At 35.3% G+C, this 17688-nt stretch overlaps 2 protein-coding genes across 5 annotated transcripts in view; one reads left to right on the top strand and one right to left on the bottom strand.

Moving 5' to 3' along the window:
• LOC125876066 (defensin-like protein) overlaps positions 1 to 17688 on the top strand; it is a 235779-nt gene that overhangs the window by 12547 nt on the left and 205544 nt on the right. The gene's annotated exons all lie outside the window — the stretch shown is intronic.
• On the bottom strand, positions 34 to 16728 carry LOC125876046 (uncharacterized). Of its 4 annotated transcripts, none has more exons than XM_049557150.1 (14): positions 16611 to 16728; positions 15307 to 15421; positions 14974 to 15189; positions 14727 to 14863; positions 14449 to 14598; positions 11802 to 11903; positions 10205 to 10369; positions 10008 to 10118; positions 4441 to 4538; positions 4024 to 4147; positions 3756 to 3845; positions 2596 to 2640; positions 1498 to 1818; positions 34 to 448 (listed from the first exon to the last, which is right to left on the bottom strand). In XM_049557150.1, the coding sequence occupies exons 3-14, from the start codon at positions 14993 to 14995 to the stop codon at positions 422 to 424; spliced, it is 1392 nt and encodes a 463-aa protein (XP_049413107.1). In that variant the 5' UTR covers positions 14996 to 15189; positions 15307 to 15421; positions 16611 to 16728; the 3' UTR covers positions 34 to 421. The 4 variants fall into 4 exon arrangements, with proteins under 4 accessions (XP_049413107.1, XP_049413104.1, XP_049413105.1 ...); XM_049557147.1 differs by having other exon boundaries at positions 15307 to 15343; positions 16611 to 16717; XM_049557148.1 differs by having other exon boundaries at positions 15307 to 15340; positions 16611 to 16713.

Genomic DNA, 17688 nt, shown 5'->3' with positions numbered 1-17688 from the left:
CACATATAGAAGTGATACCAAACTGGATTGAGATGATTGAAAAATTTCTCATCAGTTTTTTTTTTAATGTATTTTGACATACATTATGTACTGTTTCATACATTTTATTCACTACTTGCAAAAATAATTGATTATTAATCATCTAATGCCTGCCCCTTTAAAACTTTCCTTTCCCTCCATAAAGACAATAACTATGCCTCACAATGAATAAGGACATGTACTATAATCAACCAAAACGTTACTTTTTTCTGTATCGTTCCAATTTTATCAGAACACTACGAGTCTAGAATACCGATGAATCTACCAAAAATTTGAGTGATTTCTTCCGGAGAATGGGGTCGTTGGAGATATTCAGGTCACCGTAAAGTTAAGTATATTGATTTAAGATCTCTTTGGGCATTTGGCAATATGATTGATGTAGTCAAGTCCTGAACAAATTTGATGAAACCTGTAAAGGAAACTTTCATATCAGTATAGGGACATGAGATAGACAAAAAAAATCATATAACTCATGTTAACTGCAATCGATTCGACGTGTAACGTATCAGAGGGGTGAAAACTTGATGAAAATTCATTATCTAGAACAGCATGAATTCAAAATTATTGCATCCAAGTTTCATGATTCATTATTCTGGAAAAAAATGGATAACTTAAGTACTAGGACTTCACAAGAACTACTTCAACTGAGAATGAAACTTGCCAAAATAAAGCAAAACTTTGGAAGATGAAATAAACTTTTTTTTCGTTTTTATCCCTCCCTAGTAGCTTTTGCTCCCTTGGTGACTCGAACCCAAAATCTTAGAGTTGGAGATGTAGGGTGCTTACCATCTAAGCAACCCTCTTGTCGAAAATGAATAAACTTTATTAGGCCTTCAACATGAAGAAAGCTTCTTGATAATCTCATTTTCCCTATTCTACTCCCTCCATCCCAAACTACTTGACATATTTCCATTTTATTTTTTTATAACCATGGTATCTGGACCAACTTGCAATCTTGCACTCACATAGACTATTATACCGGGTACTTACTACCTCCTACCAATACAAATATTTGATTTACTTCCCTTTTTTACCTTTTCTTTGTAACGATGGTGTCTAGGCCAGGTTGCACTCACATGAATTATCCTACCGGGTACCTACTACTAACCTACAACCAAGACAGATACTTGATCTACTTCCCTTTTTATATATGCAGATATATTTTGTTATTCCTACGCTTATTGCAGCATCTGTTCGCCTTTTTTGATTGGCAAAGGTATACAACATCTTTTCATATTTCAAACCACGTTTTTTAACATTTCTATACCAAACTTGATATAAATTACATTCAAGCATTTGCCATAGATCTTAATAACTGCACAAATCAAACTAAATCATACAGATTGAGACGGAGGCATAGATACTTCAAGAAAGTTATAGATGAACTTTTGCACACGTTGTCTAAAGTAGTAAAATAAAAGACATGACTAAACCTTTTTAAGGGAAAGAAAAGATTACCTTTAGATGGTGTGGCATGATTTTTATATCATAGGGCACATGAAACCAAGCCTCAGGTGGATAGTACAAAAAATTCTCGGGCTTACTAGTATAGATATCTGCATATTGATGAATGTGGTAAGCAAAAGCAGATTCCTGACCAGTATCAGTGAGGAACGTAGCTCCAAACGATTTATTGAACATTCCCTTCATTTTGTAGCGAGTCTTTTGTCTCTCATCATTGAGCTCCCTAAGGAGAGACTTGTATGCTTCACTTGTCATACTACTAGTTGCAGTGGCATGAAGCCTACCAAGAAGTTCTTGCATTATGTGAAACTTCGCCTGAATGGGGAAGGAGGGAAAGAGATTATAGCTAGTTAGTAACGAAATGGATATATCTGACGGAAAAGAACAATCTGCCTTTAGAGTACAAACGTTTATATAGTGTGTGGATAATGTAAGCCTATTTACAGCAAACACATTCGGATAAGACATATGGCCAAATGAAAGCAAGTCACCAATACATCGAGAAAATTCTGTGTTAAACTCATTTGAAGCAGTTTATGAAGCAAACTTTTGTCCTAATTAAACAATCTGCTTAGACAGTGGCAGTTCATTTAAGTAAGAGTGCAGGACAAGTCGACGAAAATAGGTGGCGATCTCTCTAATGAGACAAAACCAACAACATAATACCCAGTGTAATCCCATGAGTGGGGTATGGGGAGGGTAGAGTGTACGCAAACCTTACTCCTAAATTGAAAGGTAGAGTTCTAATAAGACAACAGGACAAGGAAACTCACATGTAGAGCAATTAAATTGTTAGCCATTCCAATGTGAATGCATCCTAAATGCATAATTAGGAAAACCATGAATTACGATATGGTTTAGGAAGGTGAGGATGCTTCGTATAGATCTTCCAATGTACATTTAAAACCTTCTAAATTCAACGTAGCAACAACAAGGTCTTCGCAATTCATGAAATGTGGAAATTACAGAATCAAATAATCAAGTCATATACACATGCAATCAACATCAGGACCCTTCTAACAGCGCGTATCATATAATTCTATAACCGAACGTGCAGTTTCAAGTGATTGATGAAAGACCATCAAGTTATACCTGTTCAAATCTGTAAGAATTATCATTCTGAATCATGATCTCACTCTGGAAACAAAAAAGACAACAGGAGTTAACTAAACTTTTGATCAACAAAAGATGGAATATAGGACATTTTGACAAAACAATAGAAAAAAAAGAGGACATAAACCTCCCTCCCATCATAGATTCTGAAACGACGTGTTAAATAAGGATAACAACAAGTGATGCATTTTATTGTACCCAAAGGTGCACCCTAGTGGTCAATGAAATGGGTGCAAATACGGGAGACCAAAGTTCAAACTCCAACAGAGACAAAAAAAACATTAGGTGGTTTTTTCCCAACTTCAGATAGGAAGGTATGGAGGTCGAAGATTATGGTAGAAGGTTAGCAGTTAATTGATTGTTGTTGCACTTTGTGTGGAAAAGGCAGGGAGCTAGCCTCCTCTTCTTCTTTTAGTAGTATCATTTTAGTTATTCTGTAGTTCCCTATTATTCAATATGTATTACTATTTGTTGCTGGATTTGTTTTGTATATTGCTATTTTGGTGTTTTATTTTTCTTGCAATCCTGCATCAAATACTTTTCTTTTGAGCCAAGGGTCTACAAGAAACAACCTCTTTACCTCACAAAGGTAGGGGGCGTACATCCTACCCTCCACATACCCCACTTGTGGGATTACACCGGATAAGGTGGTGTTGTTGTTGTCTAAACTATAGTGGGTAGAGTTAGTGGAACGTTGCAGGTATCCGATGGAATAGTCAAGCTAGCCCGGACACCACCGCCTCACTAAAAGTAAACTATATATAATCCAGATTCCCAGTCCCTATTTTAAACTAGTAAGGCCTTATATAGTGTATAAATATGCTTCATATTGATATCAAGAGTTTATGCTTCAACAACTTCTGCAATAAACAAGCAGGAACAAAGAATTCTTGGTCGAAAACAAATCATCTTTTATTGCTAAGGGTAGTTTTTATATGTTAAATTTACATAGTTAGAAGCTTATATAAGGAGCAGTACAAGTTAATACTATTTTTTAATGGTAAAGTTATTTAGCAAATATTTGAGAAGATCCATTATACAAGAAAAATTAGTTAAATCTAAAACGGTACAGATGGAGACTATGGCTAAAATAGAAATAGGCATAACATCAACAGAATAAAAACTAAAAGAAAGCATACCTTCAATTCATGGATGATGGCAGCAGTCCGCCACCCTGCTTTTGAAGGACCTCTGAGATCACTAAAGAGGTGATCCCCAAAATATATCACCTGAAGTTTCATGAGAGTTTATCTCAGTAATGTAATGAACGAGGTTGGGAGATGAAATGGATAGATACATAGAAACGAGACGGTCTGTCTAAGTTAATTTGTCAAACTTGCATATATATAATAACAGAAAACAAAGTTTCCTTGCCATGAAAAAGCTGTAGTATTTTGTTAAGCATACCTCTGGACCTTTCCACTTTGTAATCTGCAAGAATGCTTTAAGGCATCCATGGTAGTAAATTTTACCGGGCAAGAAAGCATCAACTTTTGTAAAAGCCAATGTGTCCTTCTCCACATCATAGCAGCTGCAGAACATTCAATAAATACAAAGAGGCAATACTGTATGTGATAGTAGCACGAGACAGTTAACCTTAAGAAGAGGATATTGGTGGAAAATGTTTTATATAGTGAATTGCAACGTAGAAGAAGACGTGCTACGTCCTAAAAACCAAATCAAAATAGACATAATTAAAAAAAAAAAAAACAGAACTCTCTTATTAATCCCAAAAACAATGATGATGGGCAGGAATGGCATAGTTGGAACCAGTGTTATATGCAATGAAAACTTGGCAGAGAACTTAATGGTAGAGAACCAAACCGAAATGGATGGTCCGATTTGTAAAACTCTGGCTTGTTTGCTTTAGCAATTACGACATCAAAAAGTTCCTTCCAGGAATCTTGCTGACCCAAAGAATCCTAATGAAATATATACCAAAAAGAAAAGGTGTCAAGTTGGAGAACTTGTTTTACTTCCAGACTAATAGAACAAAGTAATAATAGACAATACAATTAAAGCAGACATGAAAAGAAAGATGCAAGTATCAAACTGTATTCCCTAGGGGAAAATGAGGTTATGCTCATCCTAACCACAAAAATCTTGAGTAATCTTATAATATTACTGTTGGCTGATAGAGGATTTCCAAGACGATATTCTTGTCATCAAAGATGTGATCCTCTAAGATGAGAAGATATTCTTCATATCAAGATATGATCCTCTAAGATCTTAGTATAATTGTGGTAATCTAGAATATCATATCTCTGATTCTTTCTCTTAATGTAAAGATTTAGGTGATTCTATTCCACAATCTTTTATGTATATATAAAGCCATGTACATGACATAGAAAGATATGAATGAAATTATTCAATAATCTTATTCCACATGGTATCAGAGCTTTAGGCTTATTCCTGGCCAATTTTATTCATCCTATCTTGAAAAAATCCCATTTTGCTATCTTTATCTGCCCAAACCATGTCTGAAAATGGTACTGCCGCAAATATTCCAGTCTCTGAGAATGTTTCTGCAACCGTAGAGAATAACTCTACAGTTTCAATTGGAGATTTGCAACATTCAGCTTCAACAGGTAGTTGTTCATTGGCCTTCACAGGTATTTCTTACTCTTTTATTACTAATGTCTCAGACAAACTTTCTCCAACGTGGGTGGTTGATTCCGGGGCAACTGATCACATGACCAGTCTCTTTCATCTCTTCATATCATATTCCCCTTGTCCTAGCTATAAAAAAATAACTATAGCTGATGGTTCAGTTATTACTGTAGCTGGGCAAGGAGACATACCACTTGGAAAATCCTTGATACTTAAAGATGTCCTTCATATCCCAAAGTTATCTGCAAATCTCATTTCTATCCAGAAACTCACCAAAGATTCCAAATGCCAAGTAACTTTCTTCCCTTCATATTGCTTATTTCAGGAACAGAACACGAAGGAGATGATTGGGCGTGCTAGTGAGAAAGGTGGTCTTTATTGTTTGGATTTCCACAATGGTGAATATATATCTAAGAATTCCTTGTCTAGTTCATTCTTGTCTGAATCTATCATGTCCAATAAAGAGAAAGTATGGCTTTATCATCGTCGGTTAGGTCACCCTTCCTTTTATGTAATCAAAAGGATGTTCCCATCTTTGTTCAAAGATTTGATTGTTGAGTCTTTTCATTGAGATGATTGTGAAATTGCAAAACACAAACGTACTTCCTTTCCAATTAGTCACAAAAGATGTCAAACTCCATTCTCTCTTATTCATAGTGATATTTGGGGACCCTCTCCCATTCCTAATATTTCTGGTGCTAGATGGTTTGTATCATTCATTGATGATTGTACAAGAGTTACGTGGATCTATTTGCTAAAGCAAAAATCAGATGTCAGTCAAATTCTTCCTACCTTTTTTAATATGATCAAAACCCAACATGATGTGCCAATTAAAAGATTTCGATCTGATAATGCCAAGGACTACTTCAATCAAAACCTCTCTATTTTCTTCCAAAAAGAGGGAATTATTCATGAATCTTCATGTGTCAATACTCCTCAACAAAATGGGATAGCAGAGAGAAGAAATGGTCTGTTACTTGACATTACTAGATCATTATTGTTTCACAAAAAGGTGCCAAAACAGTATTGGGGGGAAGCTGTCCTAACTGCTGCACATCTTAGTAACAGAATGCCATCAAGAATTCTGAACTTTCAAAATCCGCTTGATACTCTTAGGAATTTCTTTCCAAATTTTGAAATTTCCAATAAATTGGTTCCTAGAATCTTTGGAAGTGTTGCCTATGTTCATATTCATTCTCAAAATAGAGGTAAATTAGACCCACGTGCTCTTAAGTGTGTTTTCATAGGATATTCTCCTACTCAAAAAGGTTACAAGTGTTATCAACCATCATCAAAGAAATTCTTTGTTTCCGCAGATGTCACATTTGATGAGAGTGAATCCTTTTTTAATCATTCTTACAATCAGGGGGAGTCACTGGAGGGAAAGGAACCTCTAGACTTGTCACTATTTGATTTGTCCATTTCTAGTCGTGCCAAATCCTTGCCTGAGTCACCATTGCTACAGTCACCTAAGTCTCTAAATCCAAATGAACCCATTGAGTCTCCTAATCCAAATATAGATAATGGAATTCTAGAAAATAATCTACCATTGCAGGTATATTCCAGAAGAAAGAGACTAACTGATCAAACTACTCGGTTGCAATCATCTCCTCAGGTTACTGCTCCTGATACCCATCCTGAACTTATTGAACCGTCAGAAACACCAAACCAAACTGATCATGAAGAAGAATTTAACCAACCTAATGTCCTTGACCTTCCCATTGCAATCAGAAAAGGAACCAGAACTTGCACACAACACCCTTTGAGCCTCTCCATGACATATCAAAATCTATCCCCAAGTCATAAAGCTTTTCTCTGTAACCTCCACACAATTCCTATCCCCAGAAATTTGTCTGAAGCATTAGGAAATAAAGAATGGGAGAAAGCTATGAAGGTAGAAATGGAAGCATTGGAGAAAAACAAAACTTGGGATATTGTGGAATTACCAAAAGGAAAAAGGTTGGTCAGATGCAGATGGGTGTTTACTGTGAAATATAAGTCAGATGGGTCCATAGAAAGATATAAAGCACGTTTGGTAGCAAAGAGTTATACACAAACCTTATGGAACTGATTATTTGGAGACTTTTGCCCCAGTGGCAAAAATGAATACAGTGAGAATTTTATTATCATTGGCTGCAGTTTTTAATTGGAACCTACAACAATTTGATGTAAAAAATGCCTTTTTACATGGAGACTTAGATGAGGAGATCTATATGGAGGTGCCACCTGCTTTTGAAAGCAAGAAGGGAATGGTGTGTAGACTGAAGAAGGCACTCTATGGATTAAAGCAATCACCTCGTGCATGGTTTGGAAGATTTACAAAGGTTATGATCAAGCTAGGGTATCGACAAAGTCAAGGAGACCACACCTTGTTCATACGACACTCAAAAATAGGAAAAGTGACAGCATTGTTGGTTTATGTGGATGACATCATAGTAACAGGTGATGATTCAGAGGAGATACAAAATTTGAAGAAGTGTTTACTCAAGGAATTTGACATCAAAGAGCTTGGGAAATTAAAGTATTTTTTGGGAATCGAAGTGGCACACTCAAAACAAGGAATCTTTATTTCCCAACAAAAATATGTGCTTGATTTGTTGAAAGAAACAGGAAAATTAGGGTGTAAACCAGTGGCTACACCAATTGAATACAATCATAGATTGTGCAATGCTCCAGAAGATTCAGTGGTAGATAAAGGCTTGTATCAAAGGCTTGTAGGGAAATTGATTTACTTGTCCCATACAAGGCCGGACATTGCATTTGCTGTAAGTGTTGTTAGCCAATTTATGCATGATCCTAGAGAAATGCATCTTCAAGCTGTCAACCGGATTCTACAATATCTTAAAGGAAGTCCAGGAAAAGGAATATTATTCAAAAGAGGAGGAAACATGGTTTTAGAGGCTTATACAGATGCGGACTATGCTGGTTCATTAGTGGATCGAAGGTCAAGTTCTGGATATTGCACCTTCTTAGGAGGAAATCTGGTGACTTGGAGGAGTAAAAAACAAAATGTAGTAGCTAGATCAAGTGCAGAATCTGAGTTTAGATCCATGGCGATGGGAGTTTGTGAGTTGTTATGGCTAAAGATAATCCTTGATGATTTGAAGATAAGATGGGAAGGACCTATGAGGCTATATTGTGACAATAAATCAGCAATAAGTATAGCTCATAATCCTGTACAACATGATCGCACTAAGCATATTGAGGTAGACAGACATTTCATTAAGGAGAAATTAGATAACGGACTCATTTGTACGCCATTTGTATCTACAAAAGATCAGGTTGCTGATGTTTTAACAAAAGGATTGCCAAACAATATGTTTCAAGATCTAATAAGCAAGCTAGGAATGGAAGATATCCATTCACCCGCTTGAGGGGGAGTGTTGGCTGATGGAGGATTTCCAAGAAGATATTCTTGTCATCAAAGATGTGATCCTCTAAGATGAGAAGATATTCTTCATATCAAGATATGATCCTCTAAGATCTTAGTATAATTGTGGTAATCTAGAATATCATATCTCTGATTCTTTCTCTTAATGTAAAGATTTAGGTGATTCTATTCCACAATCTTTTATGTATATATAAAGCCATGTACATGACATAGAAAGATATGAATGAAATTATTCAATAATCTTATTCCACAATTACCATAATTGTGAACTACAAGAAGTGGTAATATAGAGTGCATTTCGTTAAAAAAATAGAACTTGGGCCTAACTTGGAACCAAAAGGCTAGCTAGTTGTGAGAACTGTTCAAGATCATATGAAGAGACTACAACCCATGCTCAACTAAATTAACACCCTCCAGAACAGCCAGGATTTGGACATTCAGAAGGAACGATACAACATGGGTGACCTCAACATAGGCTGGCCAACATCAGGGAAGGGTCCACCTCCAGAACATGTTAAAAAAATGGACCTTGGGAGTTGGGACAAACTCAACTCCAAAAGCTAGCACAAGTGGTGTAATTCGCAAAGACCATGTAAAGACACTACAACTCATACACTTAACAGGACCGACGGGGAATTCTAACATACCAAACTATACCTCAAACTAATGAATTAATGTCACAAAGAAAAGAAACTTGCTTAACTTAATGTGCAGCTCCAGAAAAAGGAACTAAGAAACAGTTGCAGATGTATAAAATTTAAAGCACTTAAATGAAGCATGAAAAGAAAGATTGCCACAGTGCCAAAGAATCAAATAACACTGTCACTTTCGAAACAGGCTAGACCAAACATTAGATGTGCAGATAATGTCCGGGAGTGGCATTACCAGAATACACACGCACCGTGAAAAGAATCACAGAGATACAGAGTCACAGATATATATAGAGAATTCAAGGGAAAGTGGGAAAGAAAGAATAGATCGCCAAAATAATTTTCTGCTATGGATCTTCTAAATGTCAAGTAATTAAAAAAAGGACACCAGCACACTAATTTCCACCATAAGTTCCCAGCTCCTTTTTGCACTTTGTAGTCCACTTATGCAACTAAAACTAAATCACCAGTAAAAGACAACAATGTTTCAGCTAGTTGAGGTCAAAATATTTCAGCGCAAGGAGTGCTCTTATCTTCTCTATTTACATGCCACAGATAAACACAAACTTAGGAACACACTCTGCCAATGTCACATGTAAACTAAAATGGTAATGAAGTTCCAAGAAAAGTAGAGCTGATCATAAAAATTATCTAAGGAAAGTAGAATCGCAGACGAAGCAAACGAGCGATCCATATTAAGCCAAAAGATTACAAATTTGTATTGTTCCACTTGAAAATACCTGCAACATAAAGCGCATCCCTCCATCCACAAAATAAAAGGGCGAGTTGGTCAACAAGAAAAGTTTCTTTCCTTTATCCTTCAGCATCCTTAGAAAGCGTAGCAGCTGATCCTGGAAGAGAGATGGGTGAAATTAGGTCTAGAAGGTGACAGTTCTGAAAGTTGCTATATGTACAGAGTAACTATGGTAATACTTACATTCTTTACAAGGTATCTGGGGGGGTCAGCAAGAATTCCTCTGTGAACTAACCCGCTATTATGAACATACTGTATCGCTCGATTCACATCTTCATATACGTAACGAGCATCAAATTCCAATTTAGCGTCAACAAAATGTTGCACAATATCAGCAATAAGGCAGGCCTGCAAAAAAGAAAATAAAAGAGAACCCAAGAGGTCAAAAAGCCACTAATAAAAATCTTCGGCAACTTATCTAATGCATCATTTTACTTTATTTGAAGACAACATTCTTGAAGATAAGAGAATCATTAATCGCCTAATCCCTATTACGCTGTACCTTTACTTTACACTACACAATCATAAGGTATGACTACCCAAACGTCCAAGATATTTGGAACAAACTAAAATGGAAAGAATGTCATAGAAGATGGAACAAAGTGAGTATTCTTTTCAATAAGGATCAGTTTGCTGTGGACTTCAAATGAAAATTTTCAACTGCTATTACTTGGATCAGATGAGGGAAGAACAAACTAAAATTAGATCAAACCAAAAGGGTCTACTATGCTGAAAAATGCGCGGAAATCCAGAAAAAGTACACTTATGATCAATTATTTTTTCAGAAGAAGATTAAAAAATAAAAAGAGTGAGAGACTTGAGTTTAATAATTCCACATTCCATATCTTCCTCTTGTCTGTTCCTTTTTATTTTCTTGATCAGGCCCATCTTCCTTTTTTATTCTTCTTTAAATCTGTCACACATACTTCTTTACAAGATTCACATTTTACGAGAAGTGGAGGGCTTTTTATGTTATTCTAATGCCCTTTTATAAGTAATTAGACGAGAAGTGTAAGGTGTTAATGTGTTGTAAATAATCTAAAGAAACTAACTCTAGAAATGTGACAACCCTTCATCCATAAAATATGAGCTACAAAAAATATGGGACGAATAGAGTACAACATTATCCGCTTTTGCTTAATTGATAAACAAAAAAGGATCTTTTAATAGTAGCCAGCTGATCATACAACTAACACATACATCAGATAGCATAAGTCAAATAAAGAGCTGACCTATGAGCAGTTAAAGATGGTTTTAAACTATCCAATTGGAAAACTTACCAAGTTTGTTTTGAATGGGAATATAGAGACATGAAGATGGCAATATCCACCTGTAACACCCTACTTAAGAATTTGCTCTTGAGCATTTGACTATAAATTGTGGTAAGAAATGATTTTATTTTATTTTTTTATGTTTTTTAGTTCAAGAAGAAAACGACAAGTTTGCACACAGTTGCTGCAACAAACAGCTTATATTTGTATTCCATACTGCATAGCTGGTTTCTAAAGCATGTCCACTCTTGATGTCTCTTAATTTTTTAAAACATTTGTCACCAATATTTTTCATGATTTGGAGACCCATGCAGCTAAACAAAATACATATACATGCCTGATGAGTGCAATCTTGTTAGTAATGTGGAATGAGTTCTTCAATGCGTTAAAAAGTCAAATGTTAAAAGGGAAAACTGTGTTGATTGACAAGTAAAAGCAAGTGGTCAAGCAAGGAGCAAGAAAACTGAAACTGGTAAAAAATATAAGAGATCAAAACACTATAAACTAACCTCACTGAAACAAAAGAAATCCATCAAACAAACTAGTTCTCGTGCTTGATCACGGCCAATATGTCTTGTACCATACATCTCATCTATTTCCTCACGGCTGAGCTGCAAAATTTAACATCAGTGAGCATCAGATTATCAACTATTTTTTTTTTTTTTTTGAAATAGGTAACTACATCAGATTATCAACTATTAGATGCTTTCGGGTGTCAATTTTGTTTTGATACATACAACAAATCAACCAGCAAGGCATCCAACTTCCAAGAGAAACCCAATATTGAAGAAGGCATTCACATCTGGTAAAGACAGCCCCCCTCCCCCTCCCCCCTCCCCGGGACATTGGATGGAGAAGTGTAAACGGGTTTTAGAAAAAGAGGTATTAGCTCTCAACAACTTAGATGCTATATTCCTTCTCTTTTCCCCACCTTGCGTTGTACCATCAATCCTCATTATGTTAGAATATTTGCTCAATTTTTTCACTTTATTCATTATTTCTTGTGCTTTTATCACATCTTCTGAACTACCTTTTGTAATATCAGAAATCAATAATAATTCTACTCCTGTTATAAAAATATATTTTTTTGAAATGGATAATCCATTTTTAAAAAAGGGAAAAGGGTCAAATATGCCCCTAAACTATTCGAAAACGTCTAGATATACCCCCGTTTAAAGTTTGGCTCACTCGTGCCCTCACCGTCCAACTTTTGGCATAGATATGCCCTTATGGGCGTTAGTTGGTCCGCTGGAAATATCCAGCTCATTTTACACTTCTTTAAATGCCAAATGGAATTTCCACGTCATTTTTGCATTACCACATGTCATTTATATTAAAAGGGAAAGGGGTCAATTATGCCCCTAATCCGACCCATAAATCAACCCCTCTTTTAGGGCTTTGATTGGGTTCTTTCGGATTGGAGGAAAAGCGAACCGGATCAACGATGTTCTTGGTAGATTGGTTCTATGGCATTCTGGCAACCCTTGGTTTATGGCAGAAAGAGGCTAAGATCTTGTTTTTGGGTCTCGATAATGCCAGAAAGACCACCTTGCTCCATATGTTGAAAGATGAGGTCTCTTACCGTTTTCTCCCCTTTAGATATGTTTTATCATATAATTTGTGTCATTTTAATTCTTTTAATTTACATATGTACATGTGATTATTTGTATGAGAATCGGTGAAGAAATGGAGCTTCATCTGATTTCCTGAATTCTCCCATTTTCACCTGAAATATTTCTCTTGATGTAGCTTTATGGGTCTTAGATCTTTATGAAGAAAGAGTTACAAGTTTGATTAGTTTGAAAAGACCTGTTTTTTCTACTATTGGTTACTTGTAATCTTGAATCTGAGATTAAGGTTTATTGAATTGTGGCAGAGATTGGTTCAACATCAGCCAACACAATACCCAACGTCAGAGGAGCTTAGTATTGGAAAGATCAAGTTCAAAGAGGGGTTGATTTATGGGTCAGATTAGGGGCATAATTGACCCCTTTCCCTTTTAATATAAATGTCATGTGGTACTGTAAAAATGACGTAGCAATTTCATTTGGCATTTAAAGAAATGTAAAATGAACTGGATATTTCCAGCAGACCAACTAACGCCCATAAGGGCATATCTATGTCAAAAGTTGGACGGCGAGGGCAAGAGTGAACCAAACTTTAAACGGAGAGTATATCTAGACGTTTTCGATAGTGTATTTGACCCTTTTCCCTTTAAAAAATTGCTATTCCTTCAAATGTTAGAAAAAAAATATTAAACAAATACTATTACTACTAACATTCTCTAGAAAAGGTAGTGTTAATATGGACTTTATATGGTACTTTAACTTTTATCAAAAAAAAATATGGACTTTATATGGTTAGAGGCAGTGGTGGAGCCACCCTTCTTCAAGGGATGTCAATGATGATATACTTGGAAAAAATGAGGATGTTATATGGAACTGAATGGGAATGTCTATTTTTTTTTAAACCGAGAACCCACAAGGGGGTGGCACATGGTTTGAAATTTGACCGATAATAGGTCTATTCCTCTAGTCTTCTCCATTTAAAAATGGGAGGTTTGAACCTGTATGTGCATTTAACATACACATCTCATGTCGCGCTCTTAATTACATATCAAAGCCCTAAGGGCTTGAAGACGAATGTGTCCCTCCTTACTGACATCCCCACATTCAAAGTCTTCATGTCAATGATGCCCTTTAGCGTCTTGCATTACGAGGCTGAAGATTAATTTTTATTTTTATTATTAAGAACACCCTCAAGAAACCTACTGCATCCTCAAAAAAATATGGAGCTTTTTTCTCATGACATCAATAAAACTTATTGCATCCCCCCAAAAAGTGATGCCATTTAGCCTCGCGCTACCAGAATACCAGTTGTCCCCAAAGAACAACAACAACAACATACCCAGTGTAATCCCACAAGTGGGGTCGGGGGGGGGTAGGATGTACACAGACCTTACCTCTACCTTTGCAGGGCAGAGAGATTGTTTTTGATACACCCTCGGCTCAAAAAAGCAGGAAAGTAAGTTATCCCCAAAGAATACAAGTGTTTTAATTTATTTAATGAAATAAATAACTACATAAATAAGGTATTCCCAAAAAAATTCCATGGAAAAATCAAAACGAACATAATAGGGAGCTTGCTGAACTTCACCTTGCGCCTGCCGTAGTAGCACCCGTCAAGCTCAATTGACCCAAAAAAGTCCAACTTCATAAGACAACCCTTTGATTTGTCATAGTATAACCCTCTGATGGGAAAACTTGGATCATACTTGAACTCCAAGCAAGTATCAGGATATTTGAACTGAAGCACAAAATGAAAAAGAGAGCAATCCATCAATGGTTGTTTACTTTAACCGCAAAACACTGCATATTCTTTTTTAAAGTATATTCTTTGAATAGCTACCACAAGGAAAGAGTACAGAAACAAACCTCATTAACTAGATGCTGTTTTGCAAGATCGTAAATCAAGCACTGTAAATTGGAGGAGTAATGCGCCAACGTGTAATCATAGTCGAATCCATAGACTTGTATGCTGTCCAACCGCACATTCTTATTAACGTATATACCTAATAATAAACATTATCCCACCGAAATTCAATCCAATCCTCAAATGGTAGTAGAAGTTCAAATAGAAGGTTAAATGCACTACAATATGACAGAAGAAAACGTGGGCAACCTTTAGGATTCATTTTGGGCATTTGTTTCAATGCATCAGGAATCTTTAGAAACTTCTCCTTCGCAGCATTATATTCTTCCCTAATTTTCGAAATTTCTTCCTCAGAAAGTGAATCTTTTGCATTTGCTAACAGTTTTTCTTGGTCTTCAAACTTCAATACTTTTGGTTCTGAAGACGCTATACTACTACATCGACGACAACCGCCTCCTAAAAACCCTGTGTTTCCAAGAAAAAATGTTCATTAGGTTTTCCGGTACAGCAGAGCTACTTACAAATCAAACACAACATGAAAAGATGTTTCAACAAACACACAACAAAGGAGAAAACAAGTACCTTCTTTACATCCATAATGAGAATAACTTGTCCTCTGCAGCAAAATTTGCTACTATCAGTGACACTATCAAAAAGGGTATTCATATCTATGATCCAAACGATAATACACAAACACCTACAATGACATACGTACATGCACAAGTTTATATAGGTACATGAGTGGGATATGTTTGTTAAAAAAAAAAAAACATATAAGCTAGAAAGGTACTCTATCATCTATGCAAAATCCACAAACTATATAAGTGTGTCATGTACTCTGAAATAAATTTTGCCTACGTTACTCAAACTCTCAAAATTGTCACCGCACCCGTGCCGTATTCTCCAAAATGCACTACTTTTAGAGTATCCAACACACACCCATCAACATTTTTGAAGAGTCCGAGCAACATAGAAATTTTCCACCATAAATGACACCTACTGAAAGGGCTAGACACTCCTACGGCCAAAATGTTAATTAAAACATTAAATAATCACAAAGACATCTATATATAGACAAGATTACACAGGTATAAGGATGACATTTGTTCTTAAGCAGCATGAAGACAAAGCTCATAGGGGCGGATCTATAGGGTTGTGACGGGCACCTGAACCCACTCGGCAAATATTATCCAGTATATATAAGGTATTTTAATTTTTTTAATGAGTATATATATATTTTGAATCCAGTGAACATAAGAATATAGGTTGGATCAGTGGTTTAGGGATTCAAACTTCATGTTGAGGTTTCAAATTCAAATCCCAAGCACTACATTTTTATTTTTCAAAACCCTTAGTAAAAATCCAGGATCCACCACTGAAAGCTCCACACGATATAAACAACAGAGGTACAACTAACAATCAAGGAAAAAGGATTTGCTACTATTAGTGAACCTATCAAAAGGGTATTCTTATCCTCTGATTACACACAATAAAACCACAAAGGAAATAGTAGATACACAAGATTATAGGGATATGAAGTTCATATGTTTACTTATAAGCATTTTTTACACAAACCCACAAAATATTTAACCAAAAAAAAGGACACTAAACAAAATATAGATACACAAGTCTTATGAACTGCATATTTTATCAATAAATCTGTATTTGTTACAGAAACCCACAAAGTATATAAACAAGACATTCATAAAATCTCATCTTAGGCCATTAAATTGCCAAAAAAAAAAAAATGCTACCTTAAGCGACTCCTATCAAAAGGGTATTCAAATCTATAATTGAAATAAAATAAAACATGATTTACACCAAAAAAAAAAAAAAAAGGAGCTGCAGAAAACCCAGAAAGAATAGAGGTAAAAGAGAGAGCTTACAAGAAGAGAAGAACGAAAGGGGATGATGAGCCTGCGAAGGGTTGCCATTGCAAAGATGGCGCCTTCACTCCAGAACAATGAAAGCTGAATTTTTTTTTCTTATATACTATACTTTAAAACTCAAATAATAATAATTGAAAAAATGAATAATGGAAATTTGATGGTATTTTTTTAATAGTACTATAACCACCAACCATGATACAATTTGGTAATACTTCATTTGTCTCAATTTATCAATCTATGTGATGTTATTTGATTAGATTCATAGCTACTTTCAATTGTTAATCAAGATTATACTTTTACGTTTTTTTACCAAATAAGTGAGATTTAATATGAATAAATTATAGATAATTTCTTCAAATATTTATCAAATAAAAAAACATGTCATCCTATTTTAAACATACTAAAAAGGAATGAGGACAAAGGGAGTATCCGGAATCAGGTGTTCACATCAAATGAATGCAATTATCATGATTAAGTGATTTAATAAAATAATTACATGTTTTGTTTATCTTCACTTGTTAATCATCGTTAAGTGGTATATATATATATATATATATATATATATATATATATGACTTAATGCATATCCAACCTCTTAAATTCGTCAAGTTATTATATTGAGATACACAAACTAAGTTATGTTCCAATTGAACACCTCAATTCGTAATTTGCATGACCTTTTATAAATTTGTTACACACGTGCTATAATGACAATTATAATGAAAAACAAAACGATAAAATGAAGCAAATCCGAAAAAATTGCCTCAATTTCAATTGTTTCTTTATACATTAATACACTACATTTATTTATTTAATATAAATATCGAATGAGAATAAATTTTTACCTACCATTTACAACATGGAATGTTAACACAATAAATAAAATTGCGTTTCCCTTGTTCTGGTTGCGGTGGAAAAGTCTGGTGCCAACTGCCATTGGCGCACACGAGCTACTAATAAAAAGTTGCCAAATTTTGGGGAATATCATTTGATACTTTCTGCCCTTTTAGTAAAAGAGCCTTGTATAGGCTTTTACATTTTCTTTGTCCCAATCTATATATAGTTGGGTTAAAAT

The sequence above is a fragment of the Solanum stenotomum genome, chromosome 9 (assembly GCF_019186545.1).
Source record: "Solanum stenotomum isolate F172 chromosome 9, ASM1918654v1, whole genome shotgun sequence".
NCBI lineage: Eukaryota > Viridiplantae > Streptophyta > Magnoliopsida > Solanales > Solanaceae > Solanum > Solanum stenotomum.
The sequence above is the reverse complement of the archived record's forward strand: the minus strand, read 5'-3'. Positions and strand labels throughout refer to the sequence as shown.